General features: G+C 41.9%; 1 protein-coding gene across 2 annotated transcripts in view; it reads right to left on the reverse strand.

Annotated features, from left to right (window-relative positions):
- Positions 1–18858, reverse strand: part of DPYD (dihydropyrimidine dehydrogenase) — a 3199941-nt gene that overhangs the window by 2469137 nt on the left and 711946 nt on the right. For both annotated transcript variants that reach the window (XM_069232136.1, XM_069232137.1), the window contains exon 4: positions 15054–15141. In XM_069232136.1, coding sequence (XP_069088237.1) covers positions 15054–15141 — 88 coding nt within the window. The remainder of the gene's footprint in view (positions 1–15053; positions 15142–18858) is intronic.

The following is an 18858-nucleotide window of genomic DNA, read 5'->3' on the forward strand; positions in this document are numbered from 1 at the left end:
AATACAGAAAAGCAATCCAGATGAGTTTTTTGGGCCACCCGGCAGATACCAGGCAGCAGGGCAACAAAAGACAAACAGTCCAGATGGGTGCTTTGTGAAGTCCAGCAGTCCCTCTAGCAGAGGTTCGTCCCAGTTCCAAAAGGGCTCTAAAAACGTGGGGCAAGAGCCCTTCTACTTATACTCAGAAATGCCTTTGTGCACGGGGTAACTTCAAAGGAGTCCTTTCAACTCAAGAACAACACCCTTTCAACCCAGCCCTGTTGCGGACATCAGTAGGGGGCAATCAGTCCATTGTGTGAGGGCAGGGCACAGCCTATTCAGATGCAAGGTGTGAACGGCCCTCCCTCTCCCCAGCCAGGAAGACTAGTATGCAGATGTCTCTTCTGTCACACCCTTTCTGTGTTGTGGCTGTCTGGAAGGAATACACCAAGTGGAGCTGTCACTCTGTCCCATGCATGAATTAGAGTCAGGCTGTAAATGCACTAGAGTTATAAGCACAGAGAAATGCCCACTTTCTACAATGGTGGTAAAAAATCCATCTAGACCAATAAGCAGGATTTCTCAATACCATTACAAGTATACTAACATGCCCACGCTATTCCTCATAGATCAGAAGATACCACTTACACATATGTCAGGGCATTTCCAATGCAATGCAATGAGAGGAGCAGCACTCACAGTAGTGAGAAATGAAGTAGTCTGTTTGTCACTACTAGGACACGTAGTTCATAAATGCATGTGTCCTACCTCTTAGATACACAGCATCCTGCCAACAGGGCTATCTGGGTCCTACCTTAGGGGTGACTTAGGTGTTGTAAAATGGGAGTTTAGACCTTGGCAAGTAGTTTGACTTCTCAAGTCAGTGTGACAGAAAACTGTACATGCAGGCCCTGCAGTGGCAGGCCTGAGACAGGTTTGAAAGGCTTCTTCTGTGGGTAGCACAATCTGCGCTGCAGGCTGACTAGTAGTATTTAACTTACATGGCCTGGGTATATGTTATACTACTTTACAAGGGGACCTACAGGTAAATTAAATAAGCCAAACAGGTGTAAGTCAATTTTATCAAGGTTGTAGGGGGGAAAGCACATGCATGCTAGCACTGTTTAGCAGTAGTAAAGTGCCCGAGTCCAAAAGCCAACAAAAAGAGGGTCACAACATAGGAGGAGAAAGACAAAACATATGGGGATAACCCTGCAGAAAGGGCCATTTCTAACAGTGTGCATGATTAAATATGTCCCTACTGGGTCTTTGCAAAACCTTAAGCCATAACAAATACATGTGCTGGACACTGATCATTACGAGTTCTCCAGCTACATGATAGCCTCTCTGAATACTGGGTAGATTGGTTACAAACAACTAAAGATAATAAACATACACTTATGCCAGTGTTGGAATTATTACAAAGTGTACCCCGAGGGCACCTTAGAGGGCCACCCCTGCAAAACCTAAAAGCCCTGGCATGGTTGCTAACTGGTATTAGCCAGCCTGCCACCACCAGACAGAGGTCTGGACTCCGAGGGTGGGAGCTTCTGCTCTCAGGAGCCAGAACACAAATCCTTTCCTGGGTGGAGGTTTGACACCTCCTCCCCCAGGCAGGCACCCTGCACCAGCAGTCAGCTTCAATGGCTTGACCGCCTTTGAAATCTGATACCCGCCTCTGCTGCTAGCAGCAGATGGCCAGCCAATGGTTTTTCACTCACTTTGAGTGGCAAAACCAGCGGGAAAACTTAGCCAGAGTCGGAGTGGCTCTCCTCAGCCTGCCGTGAACAAAAAAAGTATGGGGGAGTGACAGACGAGAGCAGCTTCTTGTTTTACCACTATTGCTGTGATCCCTTATATGTGGCAGGCAAAGTGACCACTCCATTTAATTTTCCTCTATCATGGATGGTAGGAAAATAATCAATCAGGGTTAGGGATGTGACCCCTTACCACTGAAAGTGGTCAATTAGTATGTGTAGCCACCCTAAGGTCGGAAGCCCATTGGCCACTACTAGGTACTCCCCCTAACGCCCACTAAATGCAGCATTGAGTGGGCATTCCTAGACCTATGGATCAGATTTGATGGACACAAGAAGACTAGGAACAAAGAAGACCCAAGACACGAGAACAGAAGTCCTACTGCACAATGAAACAAGGTGCCAAACCCTGCCATCTGCTCCAAGTACTCAAACATCACTGCTGAAGTGCCTTCTGGAAACCCGACTCTCCAAAACCCCAGAGTACCTCCAACCTTCTAAAAATTGCCAAGAACCTCTCTCATAGTGCATATATCACTTTCCTCCAACCAAGTGGCATAGAGGGAAGTGGTGTACAGTGAATTAGAGTAGAGTGAGGCAGATTGGAGTGGCATGAACTGCAGTGGCTTACAGTAGAGTGGGGTAGAGTGAAATTGGGTATAGTACAGTGGGGTACAGTAGAGAGCAGTGCTTAATTTGAGCTGGTGGTTTCTGGTGCGGGGCACCAGCCCTTATTTTTGAGGGCCAGCGCTTATTTTTCTGCCTCAAGCATTTACTGTGAGCAAAAGACACATGTGGGAAAGACGGAGGAAGAGAAAAACGAAAAAAGTGCCAGAGAGGGAGAAAGCAGAAAGCCAAACGAGTGAGCTGAAGGTTCAGGGAGTAGCTGTAAATGGATTAGGGAGGACCTAGATGGTTTCAGGATTACGCAGATTCAAATTCCATGCTCGCAGATTTGAATACAGCAGCTGAGTGTTTTAAAGGAGAGCTTCAAGCACTGACAAGTTTTTATTTACAAATTAAGCACTGGTAGAGGGGCATAAAGTGAAGTGTGGTAGAGTGAAGTGGTGTTGATCAGAGTAGCACAGAGTAGGGACAGGAGTAGCTATGAGTAGAGTGGCATCAAGTGCAGTGGTGTGACCAAGTGCAGTCGTGTGGCATTAATTGCAAAGGTGTAGATTAGAGAGCAGTGGTGCAAAGTTTAGGGGAGTGGCGTAAAGTGAAGTGGCACAGAGTGGGGAATAGTACAGTGGAGTAGAGTGGCATACAGTAGAGTGGGGAAGAGTGGTGTAGATTTGCATAGACAAGAGAGGAGTAGAGTGGTGAGAGCTGTGTGGCATAGAGTAGAGTGGGAGGAGTGCGGTGATGCAGAGTTGAGTGCAGTGGCATAAATTGCAGTGACATAGAGTGGAGCAGAGCACAGAATAGAGTGGCGTATAGTTGTGTGAAGGGAAGTGCATTAGAGTGGTGGAGAGCTGTGCAGAACAGAGTAGAGTAGCAAAGAGTAGAGTGGAAGAGAGTTGAGTGGGGTGGAGTTCCGTAGAGTGCTGCAGAGTTGAGTGGCAAAGAGTGAAGTGGTATAAAGTGGGATACAGTGAAGTGTTGTAGAGTAAAGTGGGGTCTAGAGCAAAGTGGCATAAAGTACAGTGACAGTAAATTGCCATAGAAAAGAGTGGCATAGTGTATTGTGGTGCAGAGTGTGGTACAGTAACGTATGGCAAAGTGGAGTGAGGTAAGTGAATATATATAGATATATAGATATATTCACATACACACACCACAAAGTATCCATGTATACATCAACCCCACACCTAGATGTAACTCTCCACTTTTTCTAGCATTCCCCCTTTTTGACCGAGATTTTCACAGTGGTATAATTGAAATGACATGTGTAAAGTTACTATGCAACTATTTGTTGTGCTTACCGTCAGTGGGACAGAAATCAACTGATTGGAAAATGTAGGAAAATATATTAAAGTTTATGTTTTATTAAAATAATATATCAAATTAATTTAATGCAAAATAAAAATTTAATATAAACAGAGACAAAATTACTGACATACGACTCTTTTAAGAAAAAGACACAACACAGGACCTTCTAAAGTTAAGACTGTTTTAGCTTGTAACATAATTTAAATGTATTATTTTCAATTAAAATGACCTACACTCACTTAACCTTTTATGTTATGTTTAAATGTTGCACATTATTGAATGAAAAATAGTAAAATAAAATTAACTACTTCTTCACATAAAAGAAAGATGTGTGCACACTTCTGAGTGTGAACTGCAAGACGTTTATTAAACAGACATCACAGGGTTTCATCAGACTAACCTGATAAGTTTCAGCTTGAGTGCTTTGATCATAGATTTCAGACAAGACATCCCTAAAAACTTTTATCCTTTTCTTGACTTTTTGTGCTTAGTGTTTTGGCATCTGTATCTATTATTTTATTTCAGTGTGTTGTAGTACCAGTGTTTGCCCACATGTGGTGCTTGACATAATCCAAGACTCGGTTAGGGTATATGTCAGCCTCTTTTTGTCACTACTAGGTCTGTGAAGGAGTTAGAAGTGCAACTTCAAACTGTAACTATTTTAACTCTTACGCTTTTTTGTGGTAGTATATCCCTCCCTAAACACCACCAGTCCCCCTTCAAATTTCACAAAACTGCTTTCATTTACTAGGAATTATTCCAGTTTTCCCTTAACTCCCCCGCCCCTCCCACACTTACCACTAAAATGTACACTTACATGTGCAGAGATCTTACTCACTGTTAGACTTGTAATCCTTGGCGTGGTGTCCCTTAACCTTTTGCCTCTGTTCCCCAGGTTGCTGATGTGTGCTGGACTCTGATTTTACTGTTTTTGTTAGTCTGGGCATTTTGCCACTGCTAACCAGTGCTAAAGTGCAAGTGCTCCTTTGCAAAATGTGTATGTAATTGGCTTATCCATGATTGGCATACTTGATTTACTAGTAACTCTCTAGTTAAGTGCACTGGAGGTGCCAGGGCCTGTAAATCAAATGCTACTAGTGGGCCTGCAGCACTGGTTGTGCCACCCACATAAGTAGCTCTGTAATCATGCCTCAGACCTGCCACTGCAGTGTCTGTGTGTGCAGTTTTTAACTGTAAATTAAACCTTCCCTTTTCTTACATGTCAGACATCCATAAGGTAGGCCCTAGGTAGCCCCAAGGGCAGGGTGCAGTGTATGGTTAAGGTAAGACATATAGTAATGTGTTTTCTATGTCCTGGCAGTGAAATATTGCTAAATTCATTTGTCACTGTTGGAAGGCCTGTCCCTTTCATAGGTTAACATGGGGGCTACCTTTAAATCTGATTAAAGTGTAGATTCCCTTTGGGAGAGGATGGACATGTGAAGTTTAGGGTCTCTGAACTCACAATTTAAAAATACATCTTTTAGTAAAGTTGATTTTAAGATTGTGTGTTTGAAAATGCCACTTTTAGAAAGTGAGCATTTTCTTGCTTATACCATTTCTGTGACTCGCCTGTTTGTGGATTCCCTGTCTGGGTTAGTTTGACAGTTGGGCTGGTTGCACCTTCGACTAGACAGTGACACAAAGGGAGATGGGGTGTAGCCTGCATATCCTCATGAGCCATCTGTGCGAGGAGGGAGGTGAGGAGTTGTCACTCACATCTGAAAGGGCTGTGCCTGCCCTCACACAATGCAGTCTCCAACCCCCTGGTGAGTGTCTGGAACCTGGCCTGGGCAAGGTAGGATTCCACATTCACAAGAGACGTTGCTTTGAAGTAAGCCTACTGCAAAGGAGAAATTGGGATAAGAAGGGCAACCAAAACCACATACTTTAGATCACTTCTGGACATCAAGCGAAACCTCTGCCTAGAGAAGAGCTGAAGAGCTGAGGAGAAGAGCTGCCCTGCCTGCCTGTGCTTTGTGGAGCTATCCTGCAGGTGCTGCTTCTTTCCGTGCAAGGGGACAAAGACTGGACTTTGTGTTATATATTGCTGCTTAAAAAGGACTCTCCAAGGTCTTGGACTGAGCTTGCCCCCTGTTCTGAAGTCTTAGGGCCATCAAAGACGTCCCTTACCAGCACCTGGACTCTATACTGAGACTCCTGCCCTGACAAGTGGTGCCCTATCCAGTCCCTGGGCCCCTGAAAGGAAAAGCTGGTGAAAATTCAAGGAAATTGACTTCGGACGACTCCGGACCGACGCCGCTGCTGAATCTGGTGACGCCGCCTGCAAGGGACTCCATGATCTTCATTGGAACGCGATGACCTTCGCAGGCCCGACACCTCTGCAGCCCCGCCGAAGTCCGTGACTCCGTGCAAGTCGCCACACCACACAGTGACCAATGTCGCTCTAATTGCACGGATTCAACGTTTCACACAGACGCCGCGATCCCCGACTTCACGCATTGGCTTGTTTCCATTCTCACCAGCGCCACTGGTGTCAGATTGTTGGGAAGGACTCCATCACAACGTTGTGTTAACACCTCATCAAAGCATTTTGTGTTTCTAAGCGCTATTTTGTAATTTAATCTTTACAAATTCATAACTTGACTTGTCTATGGTGGATTTTTTTCATTTTGGCCTTGTTTTGTTTAGATTAATATTTCCTATTTTTTTATAACCTGTGTTGTGTCATTTTGTAGTGTTTTCATTAAGTTACTGTGTGTGTTGGTACAAATACTTTACACCTAGCACTCTGAAGTTAAGCCTACTGCTCTGCCAAGCTACCAACGGGGTAAGCAGGGGTTAGCTGAGGGTGATTCTCTTTTACCCTTACTAGAGTGAGAGTCCTTGCTTGAACTGGGGGGTAACCTGACTGTCAAACAAAGACCCCATTTCTAACACTCACCATGGCAGACATCTTCACATAGGAAAGATACTTGAGGTGGAGTCCTCTGGCAGTAAGTCTAAGAACTGCATTTTGTAGTACATCAAGTAGTACTAAAGAAATATTACATAACATATTCAAAAATGCCTACTGTAAATTGCATTACGTATCACTTTTTATTTGAATGACCTACATTATGTGTGGTATTATGAACCACTAGACAGAACCTTTGAAGCAAAGAAGTGATCATATCTCATAGATTTAAGTTTTAATCCTGCTTCATGTGTGGACCTTTATTCTATTTTCAAAACCACTTACACAATATTTTATGCTTTAGACAATTGGGTGTTTCTCACCAAAACTGTAGCTTCCTATGAAGGTTAGAACAAAATGTTTCCTTGACATAAATGCATTGATTAATTGAGGCACATTCACAATATGTTTGCAGGCCTGCCAACTTCAAAATAAATGTCACTGTTTGAGAGGAAGGTGGAACACTGAAGGGGCACTGAAGGGGCAGGACTTTGGTCCATGACTGAATTAAGAGGCACTCCTGAGCCTTCCTCCTGACAAATTTTATGCCACCCCAATGTAAAATAATAATTCTAAGGCTGCCACCCATGTGCAAGACAGACAGTCTTCACCATGTGAGGTTATAGGATTATCAGGTCACTTTTTCCACTTTTTGGGGGGATAATATAGTACAATAATGCCTTGGATATGCTCAGGGAATGAGGCACTGTGATTAATAAAGGGATATGTACCCACTATGCACTCCTATATTTGCAATTTACTTACTTGACTGTTAATACAAGGCATATCGGTGAGTGTACATTGGTTACTCATTATTCCTTTGTTGACTCTAGTCCAACCCCGTGACATACCATGATATCAAGTTTTAAGAGCGTACAAGAATGTATCATAGCCAGAATACTGACTATCATTTATCTTCAAGGTAAGTGTATACAGGAAAGAACAGATTTACTACACTTAACTTTACATATGTACCTTGCTGACATGTATTGTTTTTCAAACATTCAACTGTCCAACTGGGATGATACACTCATTTGTTTTGTAAGTGCACCTTCTATTATATTATTTCTTCATGGACTTGTCTAACATCAACATTTGGTTAAATATTTGATCATGTTTCTGAGGAGCATGCTAAACATCATCCATAAGATAAAAGTCATCATCGTATAAGGAAAGAACCTCCACCAACAATAGGCCATTTTCCATGTATGTTATTTGTGTTTACAACTATAATTTCAACAGGTCACATTTATTGATGTATTCTGTGGTTGCCAAATTTTCATAATCAGGTCTTGACAAATAGCTCTCCTTTTGTCTGCATTCTCAGAAACAAAACATTCCGTAGTTGAGAAAATTACTAATCCTAGGTGATGAGATTAGGAATGCCAACAAGAAAGGCATATTAAAGATAACTAATTAACACAATAGGAGAGGGAGAGAATGCCACCTAGAAAATATCACCTGAATAACACAATTACACCTAAAAAAGCAGCTAGACCATGGAAAACACAACGATGAGGGGAAGATCCATAAGAATTATTATCCTAAATATTTAACCCAAATCTATACCATAGTCAACCTATGGGTCCATCCAAGAATTGGAATTAGATTCCTCATCACTGGCAGTCTATCCACACCCTGGTAAGATGATACTGCCACAGCAGACTCAACCAAGAATCTTGGAAATGCTTAGATAAAGTACTGACTGGATTCTTGGAAAGACTCGTAGGTTGACTGTGGTAGACGTTTGGGTTAAATATTTAGGATGAGAATCCTTACAGATCCTCCCCTCATTGTTGTGTTTTCCGTGGCCGAGCTGCTTCTAAGGGTGTAATAATAAAGATAGCTAACAGTCAAATTCTCAGCATAAGAAAGGTTGGGAAAGAGTTTATGCAAAAGCCATAACCTGAACATCTGACCAGAAACTCTGGAGCAAATTGTTGATAACCATGCCTGTGCATTTTGGTGCATTATTTGTTTGATAAGATCACATATACTAGCCAGGAATAGTACATACCTGAAGACTGCTGGTACTTTTTACCTTGACACTATATTCAGCTCTTGGATACTATTTGAGGCAGTGCAATCAATCTCAAAACTGCATTGCAATTTACTTCTGTTTTAACTGGTATTCACACTTATCCCCTATTTATACTTAAGAAAGGACGATAAAAAATAAGATGAGGTGATACGAACACACACGTGTAAAAACTCCAGGCCTTCAGACAGTATATATTGTTTTTTTCAAATGCAACAATGAAATCTGGGTTCTCTCAACTTTGAATTTTATAGAACTATTAGTGATACCTATGGCTCCGCCATGCACAAGGCATGGTATGGAAAAGATGTAATGTAACACACCATTGAGCAGACCAAAATACCTGCGCATAAACAACAAAATAGCTACATGTTAAGTAGGATTCTAGGCAAAAAATGAGTGCTCTGACATATTGATTTCAATAGATGTGACTGTTGAGAGAGCCTCTGTGTATTGAACTTGTTAATATCAGATGTACTTTGCATACCATCCCCAGAGAAACGCTATGAGTAGGAGAAAGAAAAGGGACTTTCATCTGGGCTATTGGAAGCAATGAGACTGCTTTACACAGATTGTTTTGTGAGGGATAGATGGGCTCAAATGATAAAATCAGCAAATATTTTGCTCTGGTGCGGAAATTCAGGCAAAGCTGTGTGTGCACAAATAGTCTCTTCTGTCTAGACATAAAAGATTTCCCATAAAAAATGTCCTCTGATTTGGCTAGCATGCTAATGATTGGTAGAGAGAAGGTAACGATTGTTCTGCTTGCCAAGAATATGGTCATAATTACAAAGGCTATAATGATTGGTTCATCACCTCCTTAAAAGGTCTTTGGACTTTAGCACCAAAAGAGACATGATAAATAATGAAACCAAAATCAGAAAATGTGTCCCTAAGCCTGAACAAGTCTTTTAAGCAGAACAATCCCCTAGATAATGTTCCCTTGCAACTAGTCACTTGACGTGACTATCCTGGGCTGTGCATTTAGGGGTGATACAAAATGTCATAGAAAACTGCCTACGAGCTCAGACATACTTTCTCATTAAGGTGTTGCCCTGAAAAGTATTTCCACAAGGCTCAATTGGAGAGCAATAGCATCACCTCCATTGGAATACAATGCTTAACCTATAATTGCAGATGCTTGTGGGCATTTTTTTTAAAGTGGCGTCTGTGTTTTTTCTGAGTGTACCTCATCTAATATTTTATAGGGACCATGACTAGAACACTGTCATGTTCAAAGGAGTTCTCAAGTAATTGTTGTTTTGGACCCAAATTTGGAATTCAACTGCTCATGGACCATATAGAACAACCTTCCTCAAATGACCAAAGGACCAACCACATCTGATGGTTTTTCATTGTGCACTCTACATTTATTACATTGAGTTGGTTGCACTAATGATCACACCATACCTAACAGCAGTAAAATCAAACCATATTATTTATTAATTTATTGATTGACAGATTCATTGATCTACTTATTAAGATTTTTGATTTAGCTTAATCATAGCCTGAAGCTGCTAGAGCGCTTCACAATAAAGAAGACAATAAACAAAAAGATGACAAATTATACACACATGCAACAAGGGCGAAAGTACTCAAAGAACAGAATTTAAATAGGAGCTCAAAGGAAGTATTTTTGAAAAAAGGAGACGTTTCAGCTCTAGCTTAAAGGTGTTAAGAGCAATAGCGGTTTGTAGATCTGGAGGAACAAGTTCCAAATTTTAGTCTTACTCCCAGTGAAGTATTGTGCCATTGTATACTGAAAGTTGGAGGATCTGGAAGTACTGCTTCTTAGCTGCATAAAGATCTATACTGAACAGAACTAAAGAAACAGTACAGCTGGTAATATAATTGTCAGGTGTTTTGAAACTGTGGTAGGCTGCGTTACGAGCGGATCAAGTAGAGTCAGAGAAGGGGTATCTGCCTTTTATATTTGAAGTTTTATTCTCTGTTTTATTCACAGGACATTCTCTTATTTAATGTTTTTATATATTTGTTAAGCCTTGGTTTTCTGCTCTTCTCAATTTCTTTCGCTTTTCCTTTAGGTTTCTTCTCCCTCTGGTCGGTCCTGGTTAGGAAGGATGTGGGCGTCTCCCTCGAACTCTGGGCATGAAGGGAAAAGAAAAGAACAGGTAAGTCCTTCTGTGGAACCGGGCTGTTTATTGTGCTCGTGAGGGAAAAGGCAGCAAGCAGGGTGAGTCCGTGAGGGGGTGGTCAGTGGTGGGGTTCAGGGTTCCTGGTGTCCATAAAGTGCCTGGTTCCCTTCCTTCCCCTTCCCTTGTGTCTCAATCACCCTCCCCGTACTTCCTCCCGCCTCCCTCGTGCCTTTCCCGGTGCCCGAGGTTCCCCGTAACCCTCCTGTCCCTAGGAGGGACCGTACCTTGTTAAGCCACGACCCTCCGAGGTCGTGGCGGCACTCTCGTCTCTCCGGCATCTCTCTTTTTGCAGTTTCCCGCGGTTCTGTACACCTCCGGCGGTCCAACTCCTGTTTCCTCGATGGGGCTGCCGGTGACTCTGTTCTCTCGGTTGGCGTTCTCTCCTGTTCGCACTGTTTCTCCGTCGCATCTCCTCTCCTTCCCGGATCGTTGTCCTTCTTTTGTATTGCTCCCGGAACCCGGAAGTCGGCGTGGCGTCCCCTCGTTGTCAGGGGAACGCAACATCGTCTCCGGGGAGTCTGCCGAGTAATGGCGAACTCGGGGTAAGTTAGACGCGGTCTCCAAGACCCGTCTACAGAAACATTGGTAAATCAATATCTGTCCCTAACAATAAGTGGGTCATATCTGAATTGGTTGGGTTTTGAGAAGAGACAAAACCAGTCACTAGTTATATTTGGAACTTTAGCACTAACTTGAATTAGCAAATAATGAGACAGAACACATTTGCCCTCAGATTCATAGTGTTTCTTTATCAATGCTTTGGAGCAAGCTTCATAATACGTTATATATTGGCCTGCACATTCCTGCCTATAAAGACAATGGCTGGGACCAATCTTCAAGTTGCCATTAATTAGAAGTCACTGGGATACACTTCTGTATTGTAAATCTGCCTTCTCCCTGGCCCTGGTATTCACCGTTTCTAAAGGTCTGATGTATCAAAGGGTTTTGCATATTCTGTAACAATGGGAATGGCATTCATACATAAGGACCTAAAATATTCAAGGCTCTCTAAAAAAGAACACAATAAATATTTTGATGAAAGTATGAACTAGCATCTCCTAATGGAAGTCTAGTTATAAAACATTCAATTATTTGGTTTGATCTCCCTTTGACAACTTCAAAATTATATAAAATATGATGTTTGCCTTCATTTTGATGAAATTCAAAACTGGAAATCCCTTCAGTTTATTTTATATAGAGCTTTAAATATTTAAGTATTGTGCATATGTATTTCTAACTGTAGTGAAGAGCAACAATTTATTGAGTCCTGTATGATGAATTTTGTATGCAAACATTTTATGGCTACTTCCAAAATATAATCGAATGTACATTGGCTTTATGAAGTCAAACCATGAACTTCTACCATTCTCCTAATTCTGATTTGTTCATAAAAACAGGATGGGCACTTTTTTTTTACTTCTGATGTATGATCCGTATAGAAATTTGTAAGAGTTTTCAGAAAAGTTTGTATTGACATTCACTCTGTACCTTGATTAATGGCTACCTTCCATACACAGGACAAAACTGTTTTTTAAGAACATGCTTTCAGATGCTATATTCTAAACTGTGCCTCTTCATTTACCCAGGGTACTAAGACTCCTTGCACCTGCCATGTTTTGAGGAATCAAATTAATATTTTTTATAGTCACCACAAGCTTGCCTGTTATTCTCTTAGAGGTTTTTGTAACGCTCATATGTGAGCCCCAAAGACCTATACATGTCGACTTGTCAATAATGACTAATGTTTTTTGTTTTTTTAAAGAGTTTCTTAGAATTACTCTGTGCTGTTTAACCTATCAATGATATTTTCTCTATTTTCCATTCAAATTATTAGTTTAAGCAAATGTACTTTCCTGCACACATTGGCCTTGTAGTGCCTTGCTCTTGAGTTTAATTAAATTGACCCACACCTTGGATGTCTACTAAATGCATCTTATTGAAGGTCAGTAAAGCACTGGATATTTACTTTTAAAATACTGTAGCAAACAAGATTGACTTCAAGTTATGTAATTGTCCAGTGTAATGTATAAAAGACATGAAAGAAATGGCAATGTGTATCCAAGCTATAACAGAAATGGATCAACAACTCTGTCTTAAAACAGCATGCAATCCTTCCTGGTTGCATTAAACAGCACATATAGCACCACTATAAAATTAAAATATATTTTAAATACTTAGAAACAATGGCTATAGTCGCTATCTATGGTACAAATGCTTTTGGCAAAATATATTTTTGATGAATAAGCATGGCATCTGCCCAATCTGAGAGGAATGATATAGCCATCACTTCTACAAACTTCAAATCAGAAACAGTCATCACCTGTAAAGCTCTGACATTAGGATATTGTATTTCCTTCATTGTCTATGTGTCTCTCAAGTATAAATCGAAATGTATGTTCTCCTATATACCTCTAGTTGAAGAATGTAATTGATGGATCTCACAATAGCTCATGGACTGGGCCCTTTGATGGGATAAGCTTACAAGTAATGAGTACTCACCACACTGGATTATCAATAATGTTATCAGTACCTAAACCTAAAACTAGCCCTTACACTAAGCAATGCTCTCCCCCTTACTACAGTCTTAACTCTGCATCTTAAACCCCTACCCTCTAATTCTGAAATTGAATTCAAACTTTTGACTTTGATAGTGCCTAACTTATTCAGCTATTTCATAAAATAAAAGATAAGATGGATTCCCCATAACTGTAATGAAATTGAGTTTTAAAAAGGGTGTATACGAAGCCTCCAGTAATCTATCCATCAAACATTGTTGGGTTCAGTGCAGGAATTCGCTTGCAGATGTCATACAGAAGGACAGCAATGACTTTGAGTAAACTAGTGAGCCATATTCATGGTCAATGGCCACCAAAGGCATCATATGAAATGTGTATGAAGGTCCACAGTTGGTCTTAAAAAAGGGAAAGATATCTCACTAGAATATAATTGAATAAGCACGGCCTACAATAACAACTCATAATTTGGTATTGATCAAATAATTTGTTTGGGCTATGTTGACTCTGAGAAAGTCATTAAACAAAATTTACTTCAGTGAAAACAGCATGTTATTCAGTAACTGTTTAGGATAGTACGTAGGTGCTCAACTTTGGTTCACAAGGGCTAGATCTAAGTTCAGTCTGATCAATAGCTCCAGACCATTTATGATTCACATTTAACATTAGCCCTGTGTAATTTAATGCACGGTCAATATCTAAAAACCGTGGCATTGATTCTGCCCTTAGGGGCTAATTGTGGATGCCACAGGGATGATTAACAAACTAAGGGCCAGATGTAGGAAACTCCCAAATTGCGACTTGCAATTTGCGAGTCCCTGCAACTCGCAAATTGAAAGTCTCAATTTGGGATGCAGAAAGGTGTCTCAGACACCTTCTGTGAGTCGCTATGGGGTCGCAAAGACCCACCTCATTAATATTAATGAGGTGGGTCGCAATTTGCGACCCCATAGCGACTCAGGGCACTCACGGGGATGGAGGCCTGCTGGGAACAGCAGACCTCCATGTCCGTGACTGCTTTTAAATAAAGCAGTTTGTTTTTTTCAAAGTGCAACCCGTTTTCCTTAAAGGAAAACAAGCTGCACTTTTAAAAATAAACCGAAACCTTTTGTTTCGGTATTTTTCAGGGCAGGTAGTGGCCCATTGGACCACTGCCTGCTCTGAAAAATTATTATTTGGTCCAGTCACAAAAGGGAAGGGGTCCCATGGGGACCCCTTCCCGTTTGCGAGTGGGTTACCATCCACTTCAAGTGGATGGTAACTGCGAGTCTATTTGCGACCGCTTTTGCGGTCGCAAATGTAATTGCATACCACTGCGACTCGCAAATAGGAAGGGAACACCCCTTCCTATTTGCGACTCGGAAATGCATTTTGCGAGTCAGTTCTGACTCGCAAAATGCATTTCTACATACCAGATGGGGTTTAGCGACTCGCAAACGGCGTTTTCCGCCGTTTGTGAGTCGCTAAACCTTTCCTACATCTGGCCCAAAATGTATTAGCAGCACTTGTCTAAATCAACAGACACGCAAACTACTGATAATTACTTTCATTGTGGACAGAATGTAGAACGGCAGAAGAACAAGTTACACAAAAGACAGACATAGGAAACAAACTATTTTAAGGAGCACTTCCATAAATGAAAATCAATTGTTTTATTGCATAATCAACATTGGTAGTAAAGAATTGAAAACAATAATTTGAAAAATCAGATCGGGTTCAATTGCAAAATTGTGTTGTTTAAAGTGGAAGACTGGCATTTACCTTGTTGGCAATACTTGTGATGAAAGCCTTGATGTCCAAGTTAGTTGGGCAGCTCTTCTGGCATGGAGCATCAGCACACTTCAAGCACCTAGGAGACATTGTCAACATTTTACAGCAGGTAGCAATAATTTGCAGCAAAACAAACAGATATTTGACAGAATTAGTAACGTCATTTAGAAATTGGCAGATATTGGAGATCAGCAAAATATTAGTGGCCATCATAACTACTTATTTTGAGTAGAGTGGTTGTCCGGTATCCAATAAACTCTAACTAACCTCCTAGGTCCCAATAGAACATTTCATGTTTTGAAAAATACAAGGACATTTCATTTTCAAAGCCATAAAGCTAAATATCCTACTGGCTCTGATTTAATCTGGCAATCCATGTGTGTCTTCAAATGTAGCTTCACATAACATAGTTTTGTAAATTAGTAATTCCAATTTTATTACAAGACCGGAGGCTCAGATTATGCAGTCTTTTCTTGCCTTAATTTTAATAGCAGCCGAGAAGAAAACTACATTTCCCAAAGAAATGTAAACTACAAAGTGACATCATAAAGGAACATCCAATAGGATGCCGAATACCACTACTAATATCATAACTGCGAGCAACAAGTCCTCTTTTCTTGCTGCTCGCAGTCAAGATAAGTATCACCATTGCTTTTACTTCAAAGTGTTGATAATTGTTTATTGTTATACGTTTTTCTAACTCAGTACATGCTTAATACTTTTATTCCCGCTATTGTGAGCGTTTTTCTCCTCATTTGTTGCGCGTCTACTAACGGTCGTTTTCAGCCGTTGTAGACACGCGCGTGCACGCGCGCTTCCATCATTCATTCCTCACCTCTTTCGGCATGCGTTTCAGTGTCCTTCTGTTCGGCCGTCATTTCGAGCGGATTTTCGCTCGTTGTATGCATCTTTGATATTTTCAGTTCCCTCATTGCCAGGGACGCGCGCAACGTCTTCTCCGTCTTCTCTCACAGAGCCTTTTTTCCGTCGAGGCAGTTTCCTGGACAGGGACTGCTGTTATCAGGGACCGCCTCCAATACTGGGATCCAGCCCCTTTTGGCAACTCCTTTCCCTCTCAGCTTCAGAGTTTTAACCATTTCTTTAGCAAATAGTTTTCAATCCAGAATTTTGTAAATTTCAGTACATTTTATTTTTTTTCAACATATATTAAATTGTTTTTTCTGTCATAATGACTGAAGAAGAAGACTCCCAGGTATTTCAGGAAAACTTGAAGTCTTTTATTAAAGATTCAGTTCAGCAAGCAGTTGCTGTTTCTATGTCAGACATAACTAAGAATTTGGAAGCCTCCTTTTCTAAAATTATGTCCACCTCCAATATGCCTTCTAACAAAGGCAAGAAACGTGCGGCCACCCTTCCGGTGCCTTCAAAAGGCGTTTCTTCTGGTCCTTCCACCCGAGAGGTATTTAAATCTGGATCCTCTTTTTCCCCAATCCACATTACTCAATTGAGAGACACTGATGATGATGATGATGACTCCCCTAGTCATACCGATGATATGGACGGATCTTCGGATCCATATCCTTTTGGGCCTCCGGTGAAAAGGCGCAGAATTTCTCTTGGAGACGGTGGTGACGTTTACCCTGTGTCTCGCATTTTGATGGATCATTCTGCTGAGCCCATGTTTGACCCTTCCCTAATGGTTCATCCAAATTCAAAAGAATGGTATCCATCTGACCATGTTGCAGATTATGTCTCCTTCTTTTTACGCCATCCTCTAGATAAGGCTACCCGAAATAAACTTAAGTCCGAATGTCCTCGTCCCTCCTTACCTGACAATATCACTTCTACCCCGGTAATTGACCCTAATATGCTCATGTTTTTTACTAAATTCCGTAAAAGACCCTAAGAAAGGTGTTGATAGAGCCTGGTCAGGTTGCCAGGATAAGCTTCTGGATTTGGTGGGTCCTCTCACCAGGATTTTTGATTTGGCGGAGGAGGCTAAAATGGACAACATTCCAATAGACCCTGAGGTTCTTTCTAACGGGGTGCAACGCGCTATTTGTATGTTGGGCAATGCAAACACCCAATTGTCCATTGAAAGAAGGAAAAGTCTCCTGTTGAAGATCGATCCCAAACTGGCTTCTTTAGCCTCTAAGGATGAGGGTCCGTCGGCTAATGGCCAATTATTTAGAGACTCTTTTATCAAGGAGCTTGGCAAGTATGTCCACCTTTGCCTCCCTTGACAAAGCTCAGCTGTCTATTAAGAAGATTTTCTCGTCTCAGGTTTTTGCCAGGGCCGGCAAAGAAAGGCAGGAGTCGCTTTGCCGGCCGTTCCCTCAGAGACCAATATACAAATAGAGACTCCTACAATCAGCAATCCCAGCTTGATACCTACACAGGATACAAGCCAAGATTCTACCCCTGTCGGTCAAAAGGCTATCGTCACAGGGGCTACGCCAACAAAGGAGAACAAACCTCCGGTAAGTGTTTCCAATTCTGGCCTTCCTCCAGTAGGAGGCAGACTGGCTCTATTTCTAAATTCATTGCTTTCTCTCACTTCAGACCCCTGGATAATTCAATCCATTCAAGGTTACCTTTTAGAGTTTTACCAACCCCCAAGTCAATCCCGTTTTCCTCTTCCCCTTGTTTTTTCTTTGCGCCCTTCAACGGCTCAAGATCAGCCATCTTCACAGGGGTCTCGCCTATTCAGATCCTTTGGTTCTAGATTCCGAATCCAAAGAAGAGCTTCTATGGTGGTTGACTCATCTAGACGCCTGGAATGGCAGAACTATCTTCTCTGCCGCCCCAGATCTTGTATTAGAATCCGATGCAAGTCGGACCGGTTGGGAAGCAAGATGTGGTCAGTTCTCGACTGGAGGCGCATGGTGTCTGAAGGAGTCCTTCTTGCACATAAACAGTTTAGAGATGCTTGCAGGCTCCTTTGCCATCCGTACCTTTACAAAGGACAAGGTAAGTTGCACCATTCTACTCAGGATGGACAGCTTGTCCGCCGTCAGATATATCAACCATCTAGGTGGTACCAAGTCCAAGATTCTCCCCACCCTGGCGAAACATCTTTGGGAGTATTGTCTTCCTCGACAAATCTCAGTCAAGGCAGTTTATCTGCCAGGCAGGCTGAATACAGTAGTGGACTGGTATTCCAGACATCTTCACGACTCCAGCGATTGGCAACTGCACCTTTCAGTATTCAATCACCTTATTTTCATCTTTGGCGAAATGTCTATAGACCTTTTTGCTTCTCGCCTCAACTCTCACCTTCCTTCCTTTTTCAGTTGGAGGCTGGATCCACAGGCTCTTTCCACAGATGCTTTCCTTCAGATTTGGCTGTCATCCCTTCTTTACGCTTTTCCTCCCTTCCTGCTCATTCCTTGAGTCCTTGCACAGGCACGCAGACAACGGTCCACTCTAATTCTCATAACCCCATTCTGGCAAGCTCAGCCTTGGTATCCATCTTTATTGGAGTTAACAATCGATCGACCCGTCTGGCTTCCTCACTTCCCAACCTCCTCTGAGATCCCCAAGGCCAACAACATCACTTGATTCTCAACAATTCCTTGTTCCTCATTGCTTGGAGGATTTCGGGTCGTCCTGGAGAACCCCAGGAATTTCGGAGGATGCTATCAAGCTCATCCAGCAGGCCAGGGCCCCTGGTACCTCCAAAGCCTACAAATCCGCATGGGTCTTTTGGAGCAGCTGGTGTATGAACAGGAATTCAGATCCCTTTTCAGCTGATGTAGTGTTAGTTGTGAATTTCCTTGCTTCTTTAGCCTCCCAAGGTAAGGCCTACCGCACTAACACTTACAGATCTGCCATC

This window comes from Pleurodeles waltl, chromosome 4_2 (genome assembly GCF_031143425.1).
Source record: "Pleurodeles waltl isolate 20211129_DDA chromosome 4_2, aPleWal1.hap1.20221129, whole genome shotgun sequence".
NCBI classification, from domain to species: domain Eukaryota; kingdom Metazoa; phylum Chordata; class Amphibia; order Caudata; family Salamandridae; genus Pleurodeles; species Pleurodeles waltl.